The sequence below is a fragment of the Neoarius graeffei genome, chromosome 18 (assembly GCF_027579695.1).
Source record: "Neoarius graeffei isolate fNeoGra1 chromosome 18, fNeoGra1.pri, whole genome shotgun sequence".
In the NCBI taxonomy this organism is placed as follows: domain Eukaryota; kingdom Metazoa; phylum Chordata; class Actinopteri; order Siluriformes; family Ariidae; genus Neoarius; species Neoarius graeffei.
The window spans coordinates 40,315,447-40,336,065 of NC_083586.1; the positions used below are offsets into that span (position 1 = coordinate 40,315,447).

The 20,619-nt window shown below is 45.3% G+C and overlaps 1 protein-coding gene across 1 annotated transcript in view; it reads right to left on the reverse strand.

Annotated features, from left to right (window-relative positions):
- Positions 1–20,619, reverse strand: part of sorcs3a (sortilin related VPS10 domain containing receptor 3a) — a 602,075-nt gene that overhangs the window by 104,626 nt on the left and 476,830 nt on the right. Inside the window, exon 7 of the mRNA XM_060898283.1 lies at positions 6,380–6,498. Within this exon, the coding sequence (XP_060754266.1) occupies positions 6,380–6,498 (119 nt within the window). The remainder of the gene's footprint in view (positions 1–6,379; positions 6,499–20,619) is intronic.

Genomic DNA, 20,619 nt, shown 5'->3' on the forward strand with positions numbered 1-20,619 from the left:
ACTGGGAAGACACACAAACACAGGTTAATTACCGTCAGGTGTAGTGATTCTGCGACTCACCTTCCCAGGCTCCGCCCTCCTGTCACAGACCGGCGCTTGACCACGCCCCCGCTGCCACATACCCCCACCGCCCGACTCAGGCCGGGCGGCCGTCCGGCCCGCAGCCGACCCCCCCCCCCCCCCCTTGGCGGGAGAGGAAGTCCGCCACGACCATCTGCGCCCCCGGCCTGTGGACCACCTTGAAATTGAAGGGTTGGAGTGCCAGATACCAACAGGTGTTCCGCGCATTGGCATCTTTCATGCGGTGGAGCCACTGGAGGGGCGCGTGGTCCGAACAGAGGCTGAAAGGGCGCCCCAGCAGGTAGTAACGGAGGGCGAGGACCGCCCACTTGATCGCTAGACATTCCTTTTCAATAGTGCTGTAGTGCCCCTCACGCACCGACAGCTTCCTGCTAATGTACAGGATGGGGCGGTCCTCCCCCTCCACCTCCTGGGACAACACCGCCCCCAGCCCTCTGTCCGACGCATCGGTCTGCAACACAAAAGGGAAAGAAAAGTCAGGGGAGTGTAATAGTGGCCCCCCACATCGTGCAGCCTTTACCTCAGAGAAAGCCTGCTGACACTGCTCCATCCACTGGACCGGGTCTGGTGCCCCCTTTTTAGTGAGGTCAGTCAGCGGGCTGGTGACATCCGAATAATTAGGTATAAACCTACGATAGTAGCCAGCCAGCCCCAGGAACTGTCTCACCCCCTTTTTGATCTTGGGCCTCGGGAAGGCCGCAATCGCTGCTGTCTTATTAATTTGGGGACGCACCTGCCCGTTGCCCAAGTGGAAGCCCAGATAACGTACTTCCACCCGCCCAATCGCACACTTCTTCGGGTTGGCAGTGAGACCCGCCCGCCTCAGCGACCTAAGGACGGCCCTCAGGTGTTGCAAGTGCCGCTGCCAGTCATTACTATAAATGATTATATCGTCCAGATATGTGGCCACGTAGGTGGCGTGGGGCCGGAGGACCCTGTCCATCAGCCGCTGAAACGTAGCAGGCACCCCAAACAGCCCAAAAGGAAGTGTGACGAATTGGTGTAAGCTGAACGGAGTGGAAAAGGCCGTTTTTTCCCGGGATAGTGGAGTCAAGGGGATCTGCCAATATCCCTTCGTCAAATCCAGTGTCGAATAAAAGTGAGCCGTGCCTAGTCGATCGAGCAGCTCGTCAATACGAGGCATTGGGTACGCGTCGAATTTAGACACCGCGTTGACTTTTCTATAGTCCACACAGAACCGGACCGACCCGTCGGCCTTGGGACCAAGACCACCGGGCTGCTCCAGTCACTGTGGGACTCCTCGACGATGCCCATTTCGAGCATGGTCTGAAGTTCTTCCCGAACCACCTTTTTTTTGTGTTCGGGTAGCCTGTAAGGGCGGCTACGCACTACCACCCCTGGGGGCGTCTCTATGTGGTGCTCTATGAGGTTAGTGCGACCGGGCAGGGGCGAGAACACATCCGAAAACTCGGCCTGCAACTGGGCGACCTCCGTGAGTTGGGCCGGGGAGAGGTGGTCTCCACAGGGGACCGGAGAGGTACGTGATGCCAATGTCCCTTTTTGAACCTCCGCCCCAGCTCCGCCTTCTCCGGAACTACCGACACCAACGCCACAGGGACCTCCTCGTTCCAGAGTTTAAGCAGATTGAGGTGGTAAATCTGTAGCGCCCCACCCCTGTCCGTTTGCCTCACCTCATAGTCGACGTCCCCGACTCGCCGTGTGACCTCAAAGGGTCCTTGCCACTTGGCGATCAACTTGGAGCTCGACGTGCGCAACAGTACGAGTACCTTATCTCCCGGAGTGAACTCTCTAAGGCGCGTACCCTTGTTGTACAGGTGGGCTTGCCATTCCTGGGCCTGCCGCAAATTCTCCTGAGTTAGGTGGGTGAGAGTGTGGAGTTTTGCGTGCAGGTCCATAACGTATTGGATTTCGTTTTTGCTTTGTGAAGGTCCCTCCTCCCAATTTTCCCGCAGCATGTCTAGGATGCCGCGCGGCTTACACCCATATAACAACTCGAACGGGGAGAACCCCGTGGACGCTTGGGGGACCTCTCGCACTGAGAACAGCAAGGGTTCGAGCCACTTATCCCAATTACGTGCGTCCTCACTTACGAATTTTTTAATAATATTCTTGAGGGTGCGGTTGAACCGTTCTACTAAACCGTCCGTTTGTGGGTGATACACACTGGTGCGGATCGGCTTAATCCCCAATAACCCATACAGTTCGCGCAGTGTCCGTGACATAAACGTAGTGCCTTGATCAGTCAGAATCTCTTTCGGGATTCCAACTCGGGAGATGACGCGGAAGAGCGCCTCCGCAATACTGTGTGCGGAGATATTGCGCAGAGGCACTCCTTCCGGGTATCGCGTTGCATAGTCCACCAGGACTAATATAAAGCGGTACCCTCGTGCTGACCGATCTAATGGCCCGACGAGATCCATCCCAATTCTTTCAAACGGGGTCTCGATTAGAGGTAGAGGACGCAAAGGCGCTTTTGGAATGGCCGCTGGATTTACTAATTGGCATTCGCGGCACGCCGTACACCACCTACGGACATCGCCGCGAATCCCCGGCCAATAGAATCGGGCCATTATTCGGGCTAGTGTCTTATCCTGCCCTAGGTGTCCAGCCATGGGATTAAAGTGAGCCACCTGGAATACCAATTCCCGGCGGCTCTTTGGAATTAAAAGCTGCGTGACTCGCTCTTTCGTCTGAGTGTCCTGCGTCACTCGGTATAATCTATCCTTTATAATAGAGAAATAGGGGAAGGACGGGGTGGCGTTTGGCTGGAGCGTTTGACCATCGATTACTCTCACTTGGTCAAACGCATGCCGCAGAGTCTCATCTCGCGATTGTTCTAATGGGAAATCCGCGTGGGATTCCCCAACAGAAAGAGGAGGAGCCAGCGGCTCCTCACTCTGTCGCGGAGATGATGTAGATGGCTCTGCGACAGCAGCTCCAGCCAAAGCAACACCGGGACCTCCCCCTGTCAAATGGCAGGACCCACTCTTTACTAGGCGCATCATTAAACCCCGAAATCCCAGCCAATCAGTCCCCAAAATTAAAGAGTGGGTAAGGCGAGGATTAACTGCCGCCTTCACTATAGATTTTTCCCCTCTGAAAAATATGTGGACCGACACCAAAGGGTAGCTGTGAACATCCCTGTGCACACACAACACCTTCACCCCCTGTGCTCCCCCCAATGCCTCGTCTTGCACCAGGCTTTGGTGGATCGAGGTCTGATTGCAACCAGAATCCACCAACGCCTGATATGTAGCCCCTTGGACACTCACCGGTATGCGATACGCTCCGGCCCGATCGAGGGCAGCCTCTGGCGCGTCGGGGATCCGTACCACCGCGCCCACCTCCATTGCTGCGCACTGTTGTTGCAGGTGGCCCGGCTCCCCGCAGCGCCAGCAAACCGGCCCGGGCTTTCCCTCTGCACCGGTGCTCTGGGGCTCACTCACCTGAGGGGGGGGAGAGACAGACACAGAAGGGAGAAACGGGAGGGCACCACGGGTGCGGCGGGCCAGCTGGGGTGGAGCCGGCCCCCGTCTCCGTGGTGGGGGAATGGGGCGAGGACGGGACACAGAAGGGAGGGGAGAAAGAGAGAGAGAAGAGGAGAGAAGAGAAGACGTCATCGGCTGTCCTGCCGCCGGAACAGCCGCCAAATGATCCTCCGCCAGTCCTACTGCCTGATCCAGCGACGCCGGGCGGTGGCACTGGACCCACTCCGCGGTTCCGGCTGGTAAGCGGGCAATGAACTGCTCCAGCACCACCTGATCGATGATTCCCTCGGCGTCGCGATCGTCGGCCCTCAGCCACCACCAGCAGGCGTCCCGGAGCTGCTGGCCGAACGCGAACGGCCGGCCGACTTCCTCCAATCGCAGCGCGCGGAAGCGCTGGCGCTGTTGTTCTGGTGTGCGCCCCACGCGCTGGAGGATGGCCCGGCGGAAGTCCGCGTAGGCCAGCTGGTGGTCGGCGGGGAGCTGTAGCGCGGCCAGCTGCACCTCTCCCGTCAGGAGGGGCAGGAGGCACGCCACGCGCTGCTCCATCGGCCACCCCGAGGCTTCGGCAACCTGTTCAAACAATGTGAGGAACGCCTCGGGGTCATCCTGCGGGCCCATCTTGGTCACGGTGAGGGAAGACGGGCCCGCGGCGGGGGCGCTGGTGGACCCCGCCGACGCGAGGAGATGCCGGAACGCCTCGCAATCTTCCTGCTGGGCCAGCACCAGGGCTTCGAAGCGCCGCTCTTGTTCCTTTCGGAGCGTGACGAGCGCCTGGTGCTGGCTTTGCTGAGCCGTGGTGAGGGCGTGAACCAGGTCGGCGAACGGGGAGGATTCCATGGGGCTGCTGGGTTGGTGCTCCACCTTTTCCCGGGTTTCAGCACCACTGTAGAATGTCCCTTAGGTGTAGGTGGAGCACAGAGGACGGCAGGACAAAGCTTCAGGTAAGGAACAGGCTTTATTGCCAGACTTTTCAGTTTAACAATATTTCAGCAAAACACACACACACGCTGTGTTCTCGTCCCGGGAAGAGCTCTCCTCTGCTCTCCCTCTGTCTTCTTAAATAGGGCGCAGTTACTGGGAAGACACACAAACACAGGTTAATTACCGTCAGGTGTAGTGATTCTGCCACTCACCTTCCCTGGCTCCGCCCTCCTGTCACAGACCGGCGCTTGACCACGCCCCCGCTGCCACAGACACTTTCCCTATATTTTACTTATTTTGACTGAGAAATGTTTTATTGACAATTTTGATAACCCTTCACTTTTAATCCAGGTCTGTAGTGTGAAATGTTCTCGGCTGTGTTTTTGTTTAAAAATGTTTTCCAAATTGTAGCTGTGTTTAATTCATATCCAGAAAAATATATATTCCAATATAATATACTCAGCATAAACATTTTAAATAGATTCTATATTTTTGGTCCATCCATGACATATTACTAAAGTAGCCTATTTACTGTTGTTGATGTGGGTCACTTGCTGTTAGCCAATTCATTTTCTCGTACCAGGAGAGCTGAAAGGAACGAGTATTATTCCCTACCTTTTTCACCAAGTCAATTTGAGGCGTTGGTCTACCCTGCTCTTTAATTTTAATTTTTTCCTCGAAAGGAAGACTGGCAAATGGCTTCGCCAAAATTAAATCAACAATGCTTGGCATCCGTGCGCAGCTTTCTTGCTAGCTGACTAGCCCCCTCAAGTTCAAGTTCAGTCACTCAAATAAACGAAATTTCTGGAACTAAGATAGCAAACTTGACAACACTATATTTACACTTTATTTACAATGAAAATATATACAAACTAAAAAAGCTGGTAGAAACCGTATGTAATGAATGAAACCGAAATGTTAGCTGATCTCTTACAATACACCACAGCACTTGCGAATCCGCATGGGACTGAACTGAGATTCACCGCTGCCTGTCTATAGTTGAAACGAGCTGTCAATCAAAGAAAATATCCGTCCGCTTTCACCAATCACCAGTCTCCTCGCGGAAACTGCCATGTCCCTCCCATGTGAGGCTGGGAGTCCGTAGGTGGGCATTTTCGCAGTATTTGTCCAATAACCATCTTGCATTTTGAGATTGAAAAGCGCATAGCTCCCAAATGCCATTGAAGTCCACTGAGGCTGGGAGTCCGTGAGACTCCGTGGGCGGGAGTTTTCGCAGTATTTGTCCAATAATCGTCTTGCATTTTGAGATTGAAAAGCGCATAGCTCCCAAATGCCATTGAAGTCCACTGAGGCTGGGCTGCATTGCGCTGTCACGAGGGGGAAAAACTCATGCACACATTAAAGTTATAAGGGAATGATTTCGCACTGTAGTGGGTTGAGCACATATATTTCTATGATTCTGGATCTGAAATAGCAATGTTATAAGGTCGGCTATAACACAAGCCTAGCGCAATTCATCCTACATGATGTTCGTCATTTTTAGAGGAGGCTGAGCCTCCCTCGTTGTCTTAGAGCAATCGCCCGTGGTGGATAGGATAAAAAACAGTTATTCCACTCAATCTCATCATACATGGCTTATAACCAACTTGGTGCTACGTACCTTGTCGGCTATCAGCTCATGTACAACTCAATTTCGTGGAATAACTGTTAAATATCCTTCACAATAAGGACTATATTTATGCACATTCCTATTTAGCAATAGTGAACTGCACTGTCGACTGCAGTGCTGCTGTGCATGAACGTGTCCAAAATGTAAATACTGGATTTTGATTAGACACAGCACATACCATATGGTTGCTTCTAGAGGAAAATAAATGGATATACTTTCTCAGCCATGTGTCATGCTTACAAGTGCAATATGGCACCATGTGCTTGTGAATTCACACCTGAATGACGATGTAGTCATCCTGAACCACCAGCGAGTTCGGCTCGATGTAGCCAGGGAAGGGGAGGGTCCTGCTTGATTCATAACAAGCTTGGGCCCTGCACGTCATATACTGACAATCTGTGAAAAAAGAACACATGGATAAAGAAAACAAATCAGACGATATATTATAACAGAAATATAATTTCTTTATCATTGAAGTTCGTGGTAATACTTTATATGAATGTTGTATTCAAAATGTATTATAAACACTGTGTATTAAGCCAGACTCACAAGAAAAAGCTCACAAGCAACCTATTTGCAGCATCTTCAATATTGGCATTCTGACACAAGCATACATTCACTGACCCCTTTAATCGTGATTCTAAGTTTCCTGTTCTTGGCTGGCAGGAGTGGAACCTAATGTGGTCTTCTGCTGTTGCATGCTGAGATGCTTTTCTGCTCACCACGGTTGTAAAGAGTTGCTATGAGTTGCTATATCCTTCCTGGCAGCTTGAACCAATCTGGCCATTTTCCTCTGACTTCTCTTATCAACAAGACGTTTCCACCCACAGAATTGTCACTCACTCAGTGTTTTTTTGTTTTTCACACCATTCTGTGTAAACTCTAGAGACTGTTGTATGTGAAAACCAGGGCTTTGAACTGGTTCAAGGAACGAAAACGAAAACCGGGAACTTTTTCTATTTCACATGGAACAGAAACGAAACCAGAAACTTTATTATTTTTTATGTTCCGGAACAGAAACGCTTATTAAAAATAATGGTAACCGGTTAATACCGTTTTTTATTTCGTTCCTCAAAGTTTCTGTAGCCTACAAATAGCCATTCTTCTCCTGCGCAAGTTTCTATGACCCGCTGGGGTTCACTTCCTGTGTGACGTTCGCTGATTGAATGGAGAGAGCGGGAAGGTGGACTGCTATCACGTCTCCATTACTGAGTGTCTCTGAGCAAAGAAGAGCCTGAACGTTGCAACCTCCCTATTGGCTGTTTGTAAAAATGTATCAATTGTTGCCCTTCCCACGGGAATCATCGCGGGCTCGAGAGACGAGACCTGACGAGTTAGTTTGTTGGTAGCAGAACAAAATGTCTGGACACAAATTGGGTTTTCAGAAAAGGAAAGAAAATAAACGGAGGGTCGAAAATACAAAAAAGGAGGCAGAAAATGCAAAACGAGTTTTAAGGTAGGACAAATGGTTACTTTTTAAGGCAGCCCGCCGTGGCTGCAGGCTTTCAGTTGTCATTGAATGGTTACTTTTCTGAGGCAGCCCGCCGTGGCTGCCTGCAGGCTTATTTATTATAGCCCATTTAGTTAAAATAGTTGATATAAAATGTTTATAGTTATAGTTATGTGATGGTTGTCCTGATTTAGACTGGTGTTTTTTTTTGGGGGGGTTGCGCGATGTTGCACCCGGGTCCAGATTAGGGCAGAACCGGCCCTGGCTACATTTCAGGTGTAGTTTGTTTTATGTATGTATGTACTTGCATAGATGTGTACTTGGTCTTCCAATATGGCGCCTAACAAAATCTCGCGGCGCGGTGACGTCATGCGGTAGCCCTCTATAGGGCCTGACTCGCCTTTGGTAACACACTAAATGAATTATCTTTCATTTTTGGCACTTTTTCTGTTTGTGTAGATGGGAAGACATACTGAGAATCCAAATCGCCAACATTTGAAATAATAATTGTTTTGAATTATTTCTTGTCTTATTTAATGAAGGTTGTAATAGAATTAGCCTACATTTGGCTTAAGCTGGATGAGACAGAGACATAATTTTATAGCCAATTGTTAAACAGCTGACAGGGAACGTAATTAACCGTTCCGGGAACGAAATTTTTTTGTTCTAACCGGTTCGGGAACGTCCATTTAATGGTGGAATCCAAAACCGGAAACGTTAAAATTCCGTTTCTGTTCGGAACGAACCAATAGGAAAAAAATTCCGGTTCAAAGCCCTGGTGAAAACCCCAGGAGATCAGCAGTTTCTGAGATACGCAAACCAGTCCATCTGGCTCAAACCAACACCCATGCCACAGTGAAAGAAAGTCACACTTTGAGATCACAATTTTTCCCATTCTGATGTTTGAAGTGAACATTAACTGAAGCTCTTGATTTGTATCTGCATGATTTTATGCATTGTGCTGCTGTCAAGGGATCGGCTGATTAGAGAACTGCATCAAACAGCGGGTCTATGAATGTTCCTAATAAAGTGTCTGGTGAGTGGACACTGGCTGCAAGCCACGTGGTAACATCATATGGTAACGAAGGTATTTTCAAAATGCAGATAATTTGTAGGCTGTAAATTCTTTAGGTTACGAAGAATACAAAGACTTTCCACATTGCTATGCGATATATGTTTGTGCCAGAACATTGATATTCATAGTACAAAAGTAGTATAGAAGGTAGGGCTGTGCGATATGGGAAAAAATGAATATCCCGATACATTTTCTCCATTTCACGATATACGATATATATCTCGATATATTTAAATCTCCTCTAAAGGACCCCATGAAATCTAACTTTTACTCTTTACTGTTTTCACTACAATCCCTGCAGATTAAATAACATTCTTGGTTAACTTTACAGGTGGTTTTCAACAACACATTTTAAATTGTCATGTTAGTGATTAATCACAATTTAATTGAAATAAGACTATTTTTATTCAACAAAGATGTGGCACAAACTGCAAAAACAATCTTGAAAATTGCAACAAAGGGGCAACACAATACAGAGCTGCTCAGAGCTCAAATCAATAAAGTGCAAGCTTGACAGTGAGAGAGAAATTTAGCCTAAATAAGAAAAGTGCTCTTTCATTAAATTATTTTAAAAAATAGATCTCCAAGCTGGGCGGCACGGTGGTGTAGTGGTTAGCGCTGTCGCCTCACAGCAAGAAGGTCCTGGGTTCGAGCCCCGGGGCCGGCGAGGGCCTTTCTGTGTGGAGTTTGCATGTTCTCCCCGTGTCCGCGTGGGTTTCCTCCGGGTGCTCCGGTTTCCCCCACAGTCCAAAGACATGCAGGTTAGGTTAACTGGTGACTCTAAATTGACCGTGAGTGTGAATGGTTGTCTGTGTCTATGTGTCAGCCCTGTGATGACCTGGCGACTTGTCCAGGGTGTACTTTCGCCCTGGACAAGTTTTCTTTACCCTAAAGGCCTTTCGCCCGTAGTCAGCTGGGATAGGCTCCAGCTTGCCTGCGACCCTGTAGAAGGATAAAGCGGCTAGAGATAATGAGATGAGAATGAGATGAGATGAGATCTCCAAGCTATTAACCTGACTACTGAGAACCACTGGAACATTCACAATAGAGAGAGATTGAGGGAGAGAAGAGAGAGATCTGCAAAACATGATTTTTCTCTTTGCACACTTTTGAACTGAATGTTTTCTGGCTCTGCCTCTCAGATGTGTATAATTCCGGCTGCTGCCTTTCGTGATGACAGGTTTTTTTTTTTGCACACTTTACAAACTGTCATTTGCTGTTCCACGTCCTCCTCGCGATATCCAAAAAAATGCCAGATGACTGACCCCTTACTAGTTCTTTTAGGAACCAATTCGTCTGCTTCCATTTTTAATTTGTCGCTGTAATTGACAGAGCTTACACGGTAGCCTATGCAACACCAGCGATTGCACGAACTGAGTCAGCGCTGGAAACCGGAACCAGGAAATCGCAGTGTTGCCAGATACTGCTGACGTTTTCCAGCCCAAAATATGTTCAAAACCCGCCAAAACGCACTTAAAACCGCCCAATCTGGCAACACAACCGAAACTAGAAAATCTTCCCGGAAGTTCCTTTCAGCACCGAGATGTCGTCCAGGATTGGTTGGTGAGTGCGTGACGTTATTGTTTTCTTTACCCTAAAGGCCTCTGCATGCTCTTGCGACAAGGCTTTCGCAGATAGCTTTTCGCAGACAGTTGTAATTTATTGTTGAGCGGGGAGTAATAGGCGTGCGCGATGTTATTCACCGGCACAATGCAAGGGGGCGCAAAGTCGCTAGGAGTAGTTGGTGGGTGTGGTTAGTGGAGTGTTTATCCTCCGGTTACTTATAATGACTAGAACTTTTTTTTTTATATAATGACTAGAACTGGAGTCGTATAGATGTACGTACTTCCTCAATCAACCGCTCTTCATGCTGCTCCATCTTCGCTCGTGTTTTTAAAAATGCCGGTCGTGAAAACAAACCAAACCGGGAAAGTAGGGAAGCGGAAGTGCGTGTACAGCGGATGTAGAGTGGACCAATCACAGCCCTCTTGTCTGCGACGCTGTCTGCGAGGCTTCTGTGGTGGTCACAATTTTTGGGAGGTGCGCGCAGAGCGTCTGCGAAGGTGGGGGGGCTACGCAGACACTGTCTGCGATGCTATCTGCGAGGACTGGGTTGTCAGCATAAATTGGCCTTTAGGCAGCCTCTCACGTTACTGCCTGAGGGACAGAGAGATGTTTTGAACAAACACGAAACGAACGCAAGTCGGAAGATGACCATAAAATACTCGATAGTTACGATATAATAATTTTATGTATCGCACACAGAATTTTCGGTGATATATCGAGTATATTCGATATATCGCACAGCCCTAATAGAAGGTGTTGCAAGTAAGTTGCATGCAACTTTTTGGTCATACAGGATACATAATAACTTATAATGCATAGCATAAGTAGTTTATGCTCATACTTACTGTATAATCTATATTATTCTATCCACATTCACTTGATATGAGCAATCGCGCGCTCTGATTGGCTACTCTACTACTAGGATATCAGCTCATATACTGTGAGTAGAGAAAAACAAAATGGCGGAGCATGTTGCTGAAACAACCGAGGACGAAATAAAAACTCTACTCAAAAACAAAACCACAAAAAATACTAAAAAAGCAACAAAATATGGAAAACAAATTATTTGACGGGAAGAACATATCTTTTTTTCATTTTTCAAGAATTATTATTATAGCATTTTTTTACAAATTGCTACTCTCATCTCACCCGTTTGTTTACATTCGAAGTGGAAATGATTTTGTTGGATGTTTTGTATAAAGTCTTTCTTTATCAAATTTACAAAAAATAAAAATGCTCTTTCTCAAAATCCAGTGAATGTGGATAGAATAAAACAGTTATTCCACTCAATCTTGTCGTACATGGCTTATAGCCAACTTGGTGCTATGCGCCTCATCGGCTATCAGCTCATGTACTACTTGATTTCATGGAATAGTGAGAAGAAACCTTTATTTGTCACATGCACACTTCAAGCACAGTGAAATTCATCCTCTGCATTGAACCCATCTGAAACAGTGAACACATGCACACACACCCAGAGCAGTGGGCAGCCACACCAGAGCGCCCAGGGAGCAGTCAGGGGTTCAGTACCTTGCTCAAGGGCACTTCAGCCCAAGGCCGCCCCACGTTAACCTAACTGCATGTCTTTGGACTGTGGGGGAAACCGGAGCACCCAGAGGAAACCCACGCAGACACGGGGAGAACATGCAAACTCCACACAGAAAGGCCCTCGCCGGCCGCTGGGTTCGAATCCAGAACCTTCTTGCTGTGAGGCAACCGTGCTAACCACTACACCACCATGCCGTTAAATATTGTAATGAGCTGTAATACTGACCTATTAAACTGCATTATACTGTTGGTTGTCAAACCAGCACATTAGTGTATAACAGTGCATTGCATCTACACAGCTTTAACTTCTGATGCGTATTTAGGCAGCTTTAATCCAGGGATTATAAAGTATTATGTATTTCAAACACAGCATTCCTCATAATGCCTGGCATAAGCCTGTGTAAATGCTTATAAATGATTATAGTTACAGTATATGCAAAAACATTTCATAAAGCATGAGCATATGACTTCCTGTTAGATCCGTTATGATATTTAAGACCATTTTATACACTTTTGCTGTGATGTACTACTTCCCAGCTGATCTGCTATGTGCACTGTGAATTATAAAGGAGAGCATGTTATTGAACAATTATTCATCGAATGCGAGGTGAATATCGGTGAATAATAACCAAGATGAAGTCGGGGTTATTATTCACCGATATTCACTGAGCCTGAGGCGGATAATGGTTTTATTATAAATATACAGGTGATTATTGAAAAATAAAATAAATCATGCTAAAAAATAATTTATTTCAAACTTCAAAAGCGGCATGAATATGTAATAACGGCGCGCATAGGCTTGTGTCACTTATCTACACCGAGTCACATAAAATACTTTGTTTTGAAACAGATAACATGAATCACAATTCCACCTTACCTTTGAATAGTTTGAGACCAAACTTCGTAGCATCTTTAGTGCTTTTAGGAACAGCATTTTCTTTCATAATATTTGTAATTGTTCCGGCGGCATGGTGGTGTGGCGGCACGGTGGTGTAGTGGTTAGCGCTGTCGCCTCACAGCAAGAAGGTCCTGGGTTCGAGCCCCGGGGTCGGCGAGGGCCTTTCTGTGTGGAGTTTGCATGTTCTCCCCGTGTCCGCGTGGGTTTCCTCCGGGTGCTCCGGTTTCCCCCAAAGACATGCAGGTTAGGTTAACTGGTGACTCTAAATTGACCATAGGTGTGAATGTGAGTGTGAATGGGTGTCTATGTGTCAGCCGTGTGATGACCTGGCGACTTGTCCAGGGTGTACCCCGCCTTTCGCCCGTAGTCAGCTGGGATAGGCTCCAGCTTGCCTGCGACCCTGTAGAAGGATAAAGCGGCTAGAGATAATGAGATGAGAATGAGATGTAATTGTTCCTCACTCATGGTGATGATATGATTGGCTGCCATCTTGCCGAGTCACTAGAGGTGATTATCGAAAAATAGTCTGAGTTTCTCGATCAATCAGTGCGCATGATTTTCAATAATCATCTCTGTAGTTCTACTAAAGTGCATTATAATGTATCTACAGTGATAGAAACAGATATTGAAATTTATGAAGTATTGTGGGTTTTTTTAAAACATAATTTGCTTGTTACAATTTCCAGTTGTTTGTGATAAAATGAACACATCAACAAGACAACCCCAAATATCCAGAAAAAAACCCCTCAAGATTCAGGTTTCCAATAAAATAAAATAAAATAAATTAAATTAATCTCATCTCATCATCTCTAGCCGCTTTATCCTGTACTACAAATAAATAAAAAATGAAAGTGGTGACATAGTCTAGCCAACCTGCAAGTGCATCATAGAGACCCCTGTAACATTGGGGAATTGGAGATACACCAAAACTGAACCAGAATGCTGGAAAAAAAAGCTAATTGCTTCTTACCGTGGACACCCTGAAGCTGTAACTGGCAACAAAGTGGCCTCATTTATCAAGCTGGATAAGAACAAATTTATGCATAAATCGTTTGCATGAGCATTTACAAAAATCCCATAAATTGGGAAACAAAAAAACTTTTCATATCCTTCTCCTTCATAAGAATAAGTGAGGAAATTTATGGATAAGAAGACAAACTAAACCTTGAAAACCTTGATTGATTATCTTTACATCTTATAATTTGTGATGAGTTCCTGCATATTTATATATGGATTATGCTGTCAAATTTAAAAAAAACAAAATCGCTTATTTGCTTTAAATAAACACACAATTTTTTTAGAACTGCCATTTTACATAGATCTAAATATACAGTACCAGTCAAAAGTTTGGACAACTTTTAATTCAATGTTTTTTGTTTATTTTTATGAATTAAAAGATGCTTCGTGTCTTAAAGTAATGATGGATGTTGTTTCTATTTACTTAGTTGAGAGGTTCTTGATGTAATATGGATTACTGCAGTTGTGACATAGGGCTATTTACTGTATTTTTATTATTTACTGTTTGATTTCAAATGCATCAAAAAGGTAAGAAATTGCACTAATTAACTTTGAAGTGAGGACTGGCTGGAAGTAGAAGGCAGAGGAGGCTGTTCGACAAGCAGATTCGAGATTGCATCACAACAGATTGGCGGGAGTGGTGACAAGAGGAAGGGCTGGACTGGGCTCCTTTTCAACTCCTCATATTGACACCACAAAGGGGAAGGAAAGGCGCCGCCTAGTCCAGGAGGAGGTGAGAGCAGCAGTCGAGGAGGAGAGATCTTGCAGGACAGTTGGAATGAGGCAACAGGGTGCCTGGACAAGATGGGAGAACGCGCTTGAGAGGAAGGTGACATGGGCGGAGTTGTGGAAGGCTGAACCACAGAGGATCAAGTTTCTCATCCAGGCGGTTTATAATGTGCTTCCCAGCCCATCAAATCTATACATTTGGGGCAAAGTGGAGTCACCAGCATGTCCAATGTGCTCCAAGCGTGGAACCTTAGAGCACATTCTGAGCAGCTGCTCGAAGGCACTGGGAGAGGGAAGGTACAGGTGGAGGCATGACCAAGTTTTGAAGGCCAGTGCTGGAGCCATTGCTGCAGGAGTCGAGTGGGCCAAGTGTTCCCACCCCTCCAAGCAAGCCATCACCTTCAACAGAGCTGGAGAGCAGCCAAAACCAGCTGCAAAATCATCTGCAGGTGTCCTGTCCTCTGTGAGGGACTGGCAGTTGTTGGTTGACCTTGAGCGGCAACTGAAGTTCCCCAATCACATTGTGACCACCACCTTAAGACCAGATATTGTTCTATTGTCCGAGTCTATCAAACAAGTGGTTCTGTTGGAGCTATCAGTCCCTTGGGAAGACCGTTTGGAAGAGGCCTTTGAAAGGAAGCTCACCAAGTACGAGGGACTGGTTAACGGGTGTTATCAAGCCGGATGGAAAGTAAGGTGTCTCCCAGTAGAGGTCGGATGCAGGGGTTTTGCTAGCCTGGGCCCGCCCATCCTAAGCGTGACGCAACACGAGGGCCTGTTGCAAGCTTAGTCTGGCCAGGCAAGCTATCTCCAGCTCTTCCAAGCTCCGGAAAAATCGGGAGCCAATCAACTTTGAGCATCTCCAACGGCCCTGGGTAGAGGCGTGTTCAAGGCAGTGACGTAGTAGAACTGCGACCGGAAGCCATAGATTGTTTACAGAATCATGCTGTATTGAAAGCATTCAACGGGAAGTTCTCATTGAAAACGGAGCAAAGAGCAGCCCTGGAGGTATTTATTGAAAGGAAGGACGTTTTCGCCTTGCTCCCGACCGGCTTCGGTTAGAGTTTAATCTACCAGTTAGCCCCGCTAGTAGCCAAATCAATGGGGCTCAGCGAGAATCCTATCGTCGCATCACATACGCCAGAGGAAAGAGTGATGTGATTGGTTTAAGCTTCGTCACAGCCTTTTCTGGCTTCGACCAGTAGCAAACTGAGGCATTTCAGGGAGGCGGGTCAACCACGGGCTCTGGGAAACGGTTGGGCTGAATATCTTGGCCAGACCAATAGCTCGTAGAGCTTTGAAGTCGCGTTAGCCAGACTAGGGTTTTGTAGCCCGATCCCTGTCCAGAGCCTTCACTTTGTTGGGCATCGATGGAGTGAGGAAGAGAAGAGCCATCCGTGACACCACCAAAGGGGCAGAGAAAGATGGCTATGGCTTAAGAGAGGAGATCCATGGGGGCAGAATAGCCAGATTAGCCATCTGGACACAAGTTGGGATCTGATCAGCTTCAGCTGGGTCGCTTGGATGAGGGTGTATGATGTTGAAAGACCCGAAACACCCGATGATTCCAGGAACATCACTGAAGATGTGTCCAGAAGCATCAGTAGATGTACTTGCACAGCTTTTGGCAAGGCAAATGTGTTAACTGTAAAGCATTCCAGGTGACAACCTCATGAACCTGGTTAAGATAATGCCAATAGTGTGCAAAGTGTCATTAAGGTAAACGGTGACTACTTTGATGAATCTAAAATATGAAACATAGTTTGTTTTTAACACTTTTGTTTACTGCATAATTCCATATATGTTCCATGTGTTATTTCATAACTTTGATGTCTTCGGTATCAGAGGTGGACAGTAACGAAGTATATTTACTTGAGTACTGTACTTAAGCACGCTTTTTGAGTATCTGTACTTTACTTGAGTATTATTTCCGTTGGAAACTTATGACTTTAACTTTACTACATTTGAAAGACAAATATCGTACTTTTCACTCCACTACATTTCTATCAAGGACCTCGTTACTCGTTACTATGAAGTAGCTTAGAAGCTGGATTCTTTTTTCTTTTCTTTTCTAAAACGTGATTGTTTTTTTCGCAGGTGACACTGAGACAGTCTATCAGTAATCACTAGGATCACATCCATAGACTGTATAAAATCAAGTTCGATGATTTCTAAGCAGCATTATTTGAACACGATTGTTCAGTTGATGGCAGAATGGAAGGAGGCGGTTTTTCTGGGGAATGCACACACCCATGGCCATACCTAGAACCCATGTTTCAGTTTTCTGAAAGGATTAAATATTCATTTCATTTTAAATGTTTGCTTTGTTCACCTAAAACGAACCACATCCCAGCCTACAAAAACTCGCCATCCAACCTGTGGAAGCATATTGAGGGATGTAAACATTTTATTCCAAGAGAAAGCTTGCAATGAAGTTGTCTGTGCTTTCAGAGTTAGTGATAATGCTGGAATAGCTATGCAGTCTGGTTAGTTAAATGACTTTTGATAGATTTGCCTGCCCAGTTACCATAGCCTTGTCCATGGCTAACACTGACACTGTTAGTTAGCATGTAAAAATGGACTTATGCTAACATGAATAACGTTAACTTATCTGAAGTCCTTTCAGAAATATGCTTTAGCATAATCTTGCCAAATAAACAGAAATCTTTCTTTTCTAGTAACATTAGCTACCCAATATGATTTCGAGTTCGAAAAGAGTTTGCTAGCATGTCAGGTGGAGCATCAGCGCTACAGGTTCTACAAGCTAGTCAGTAAATCCAGTAGGTTGCTTCAGAGGCATTAGGTTTTGTAAGTGTTGTGACAATAATACAACAATGCATTGACATAAAATGTACTTTTAATACTTAAGTATTTTTAAAAACAAGTACTTCAGTACTTTGACTTAAGTAAAAATTTGACCGTACAACTTTCACTTGTATGGGAGTAGCATTTAACCAGTGGAATCTGTACTTTGACTTAAATAATGAAGTTGAATACTTTGTCCATCTCTGTTCAGTATTGTTCTCCAATGTAGGTAATAGTCAAAATAGAGAAAAACCTATGAATGAGTAGGGGTGTACAAACTTTTGACTGGTATTGTACTGTATATAAAAAGACAAGAAGTCAAACCAAATCCATTTTCAGGCAAATAAATTGAGTTGTTCAATCAAGATGAAATGCCAGTGTATAAAAGGAGGATGTGATGCTCTGTGCTGATGGTAGTCGTAAGCCAAGGTGGTGCAAATAGCAGAATTGATATGACTGGATGATACCCTTAGGAGTCCCTCGATATTTATAGACTGATATGAACTTTTTGTTTCAGAGAATGAAAGCTGCTTGTATTGTATGTCAGTTTTTGCTGGTCAGTTTTAAAAAGCTTTGTCATGGTTTAGCCTTCTGTGGCAGCATAGAAACTCTGTTGATTAGCAGTCATGATTGTTTACTCAGTTTTTCTTTTGACTTCACTTATATTCCACTGGATGGATGACACTGAATTCACATCCATAATTTTATATCCATATTTTGTTCATTTCAAGTGCTGTGACTCATGAAAAATCGTTCAGCTTCTGCTTCGGAGAACTTCTTCGTGTTTTTAGCCATTTTGCAATTAAACTTGGCCTTTTATGTAGCATTTTATGGACCGTCACCAAACGCAAATCATTTATGGCATGTACGTACCCAGTAATTTACTGGTGGTTGCCATTTTTCAATATACACACAAATACAAATTACACCAAAGTTTACAAAACTTTTGTAACTCCAGCATAGATTTATACAGCCACTGGCCACTTTATTGAGAACACCCATCCACCTGCTGTTTGATGCAGTTCTCTAATCAGCCAATCCCTTGACAGCAGCACAGTGCATAAAATCATGCAGATACAAATCAAGAGCTTCAGTTAATGTTCACTTCAAACATCAGAATGGGAAAAATTGTGATCTCAAAGTGTGACTTTCTTTCACTGTGGCATGGGTGTTGGTTTGAGCCAGATGGACTGGTTTGCGTATCTCAGAAACTGCTGATCTCCTGGGGTTTTCACATGCAACAGTCTCTAGAGTTTACACAGACAGAATGGTGTGAAAAACAAAAAAAACATTAAGGGTGTTTTCACACCTGATCCCCTTTAAAGGAACCAGACTCAGTCCTCTTTAAGTGGACCAAAAAGTGGACCAACAGAAAAAGAACTCAGTTCTTTTTGTGTTCACACTGTGAATTTATTACAAAGAGGACTGGGTTCTCTTTCTGGTCCAGTTAAGCTTTGATGGGGCCTCAGTCCTCTTTCTGTTCACACCAGGTCCTCTAGAGCCCTCAGACCCCCAGTGCACAGAATTCTGGGTAATTTTCTCTTGAATCAAAATGTCTGCTGCCATGCTTGCCCTGCTGTATTCTTTGATCAAAATAGTGCGGATTAAGGAAAATAAATGTATTATATATATATATATATATATATATATATATATATATATATATATATATATATATATATATGTTTTTTTTAAATTTATAATATAGTTCTATTATTGTGGCTGACTCGTCAGTCAGTAAGTTCAGAGAACTGTAAAGCGGCTGTGGTAAGTTCCAAAAGGAAGTTGAGTTTCCCTGTTACAGTCACGTGAACAACTACGGCAAACGAAGAAACTACAGTGAAAAAGGCGAAGTGAACCCAGTGCGCTTTTTGTTCACAATGCGCAGATTAGGTGAACTGTACCGTTGATTTTTAGCGAACCGTACTGAGACCACCTCCTGAGGTGGTCTCAGTTCGGTTCGCTTTAAAGGGGTCTGGGTATGGTTGGAATGTTCACATATGATGCGAAAAAAATGCTGAGTCATCGATCTGAGTTCGGTTAGATGGCTGAAAGGGACCAAGTGTGAAAACACCCTAAGTGAGTGACAATTCTGTGGGTGGAAACATCTTGTTGATAGGAGAGGGTCAGAGGGAAATGGCTAGACTGGTTCAAGCTGATAGGAAGGATATAGCGCAACTCTTTCCAACCGTGGTGAGCAGAAAAGCATCTCAGCATGCAACAGCAGAAGACCACATTGGGTTCCGCTCCTGCAGCCAAGAACAGGAATCTTAGAATCAAGAACAAGTTCCTATTAAAGTGGCCAGTGAGTGTGTGTGTATATTTTATATATATATATATATATATATATATATATATATATATATATATATATATATATATATATATATATGCACACGCAACTTGACTCAAAGTTTGAGGAATCAGGTCCATTGTGTGCAAATTTAAAGCAGAACTGAAGTCATTTTAAAACTTGCTTTATTTCTTAATTAACATGCTATTCAATTACGTTTTTGGTTTTAGTAGCCTTATATCGTGACTTGTATTGGCAACTAATTGCAATTAAATATTATACTTATCGGCCTTTTCGGTTTTTAGCCATGTTGAATTTAGTTTGTTTGGTCCACGGCAGGCGTCGCTTATCTGCGCGATCTTCACGAGACTTGTACGAGACTTCAAAACATGAAGTGTCAGCCAGGTGTCAGCGCCGCCATTTTGAAAACTGTTTTCCAAATGAAATATTGCACAAAAACAAGTTTAAATGACGATTACTGCCTATTTTTTTCAAACTTTTCTGATTGCTATAATAACAGACAAAAGTTTCGGCTTGATTACATCAGCAGTCAAAAGAGGGCGCGCGCGTCTTTTGACAACGTTGGCAGATGTTGGTCACTTTGATTTCCGCTGTACGTTTTACTTCCGTCCTACGATGTCTTGCACAGGTCTCAACGAATCTCGTTTACAGCCATTGCTTTGACATATGGACTGATATATTACAGAGCATATTTCAAACACTCATAACTTGCTATAGCAGTGACAAAATAGCTATCAGAAATGCATTCCTATATTTAATAAAATGAGATAAATAGAGGGCGGCACGGTGGTGTAGTGGTTAGCGCTGTCGCCTCACAGCAAGAAGGTCTGGGTTCGAGCCCCGTGGCCAGCGAGGGCCTTTCTGTGTGGAGTTTGCATGTTCTCCCCGTGTCCGCGTGGGTTTCCTCCGGGTGCTCCGGTTTCCCCCACAGTCCAAAGACATGCAGGTTAGGTTAACTGGTGACTCTAAATTGAGCGTAGGTGTGAATGTGAGTGTGAATGGTTGTCTGTGTCTATGTGTCAGCCCTGTGATGACCTGGCGACTTGTCCAGGGTGTACCCCGCCTTTCGCCCGTAGTCAGCTGGGATAGGCTCCAGCTTGCCTGCGACCCTGTAG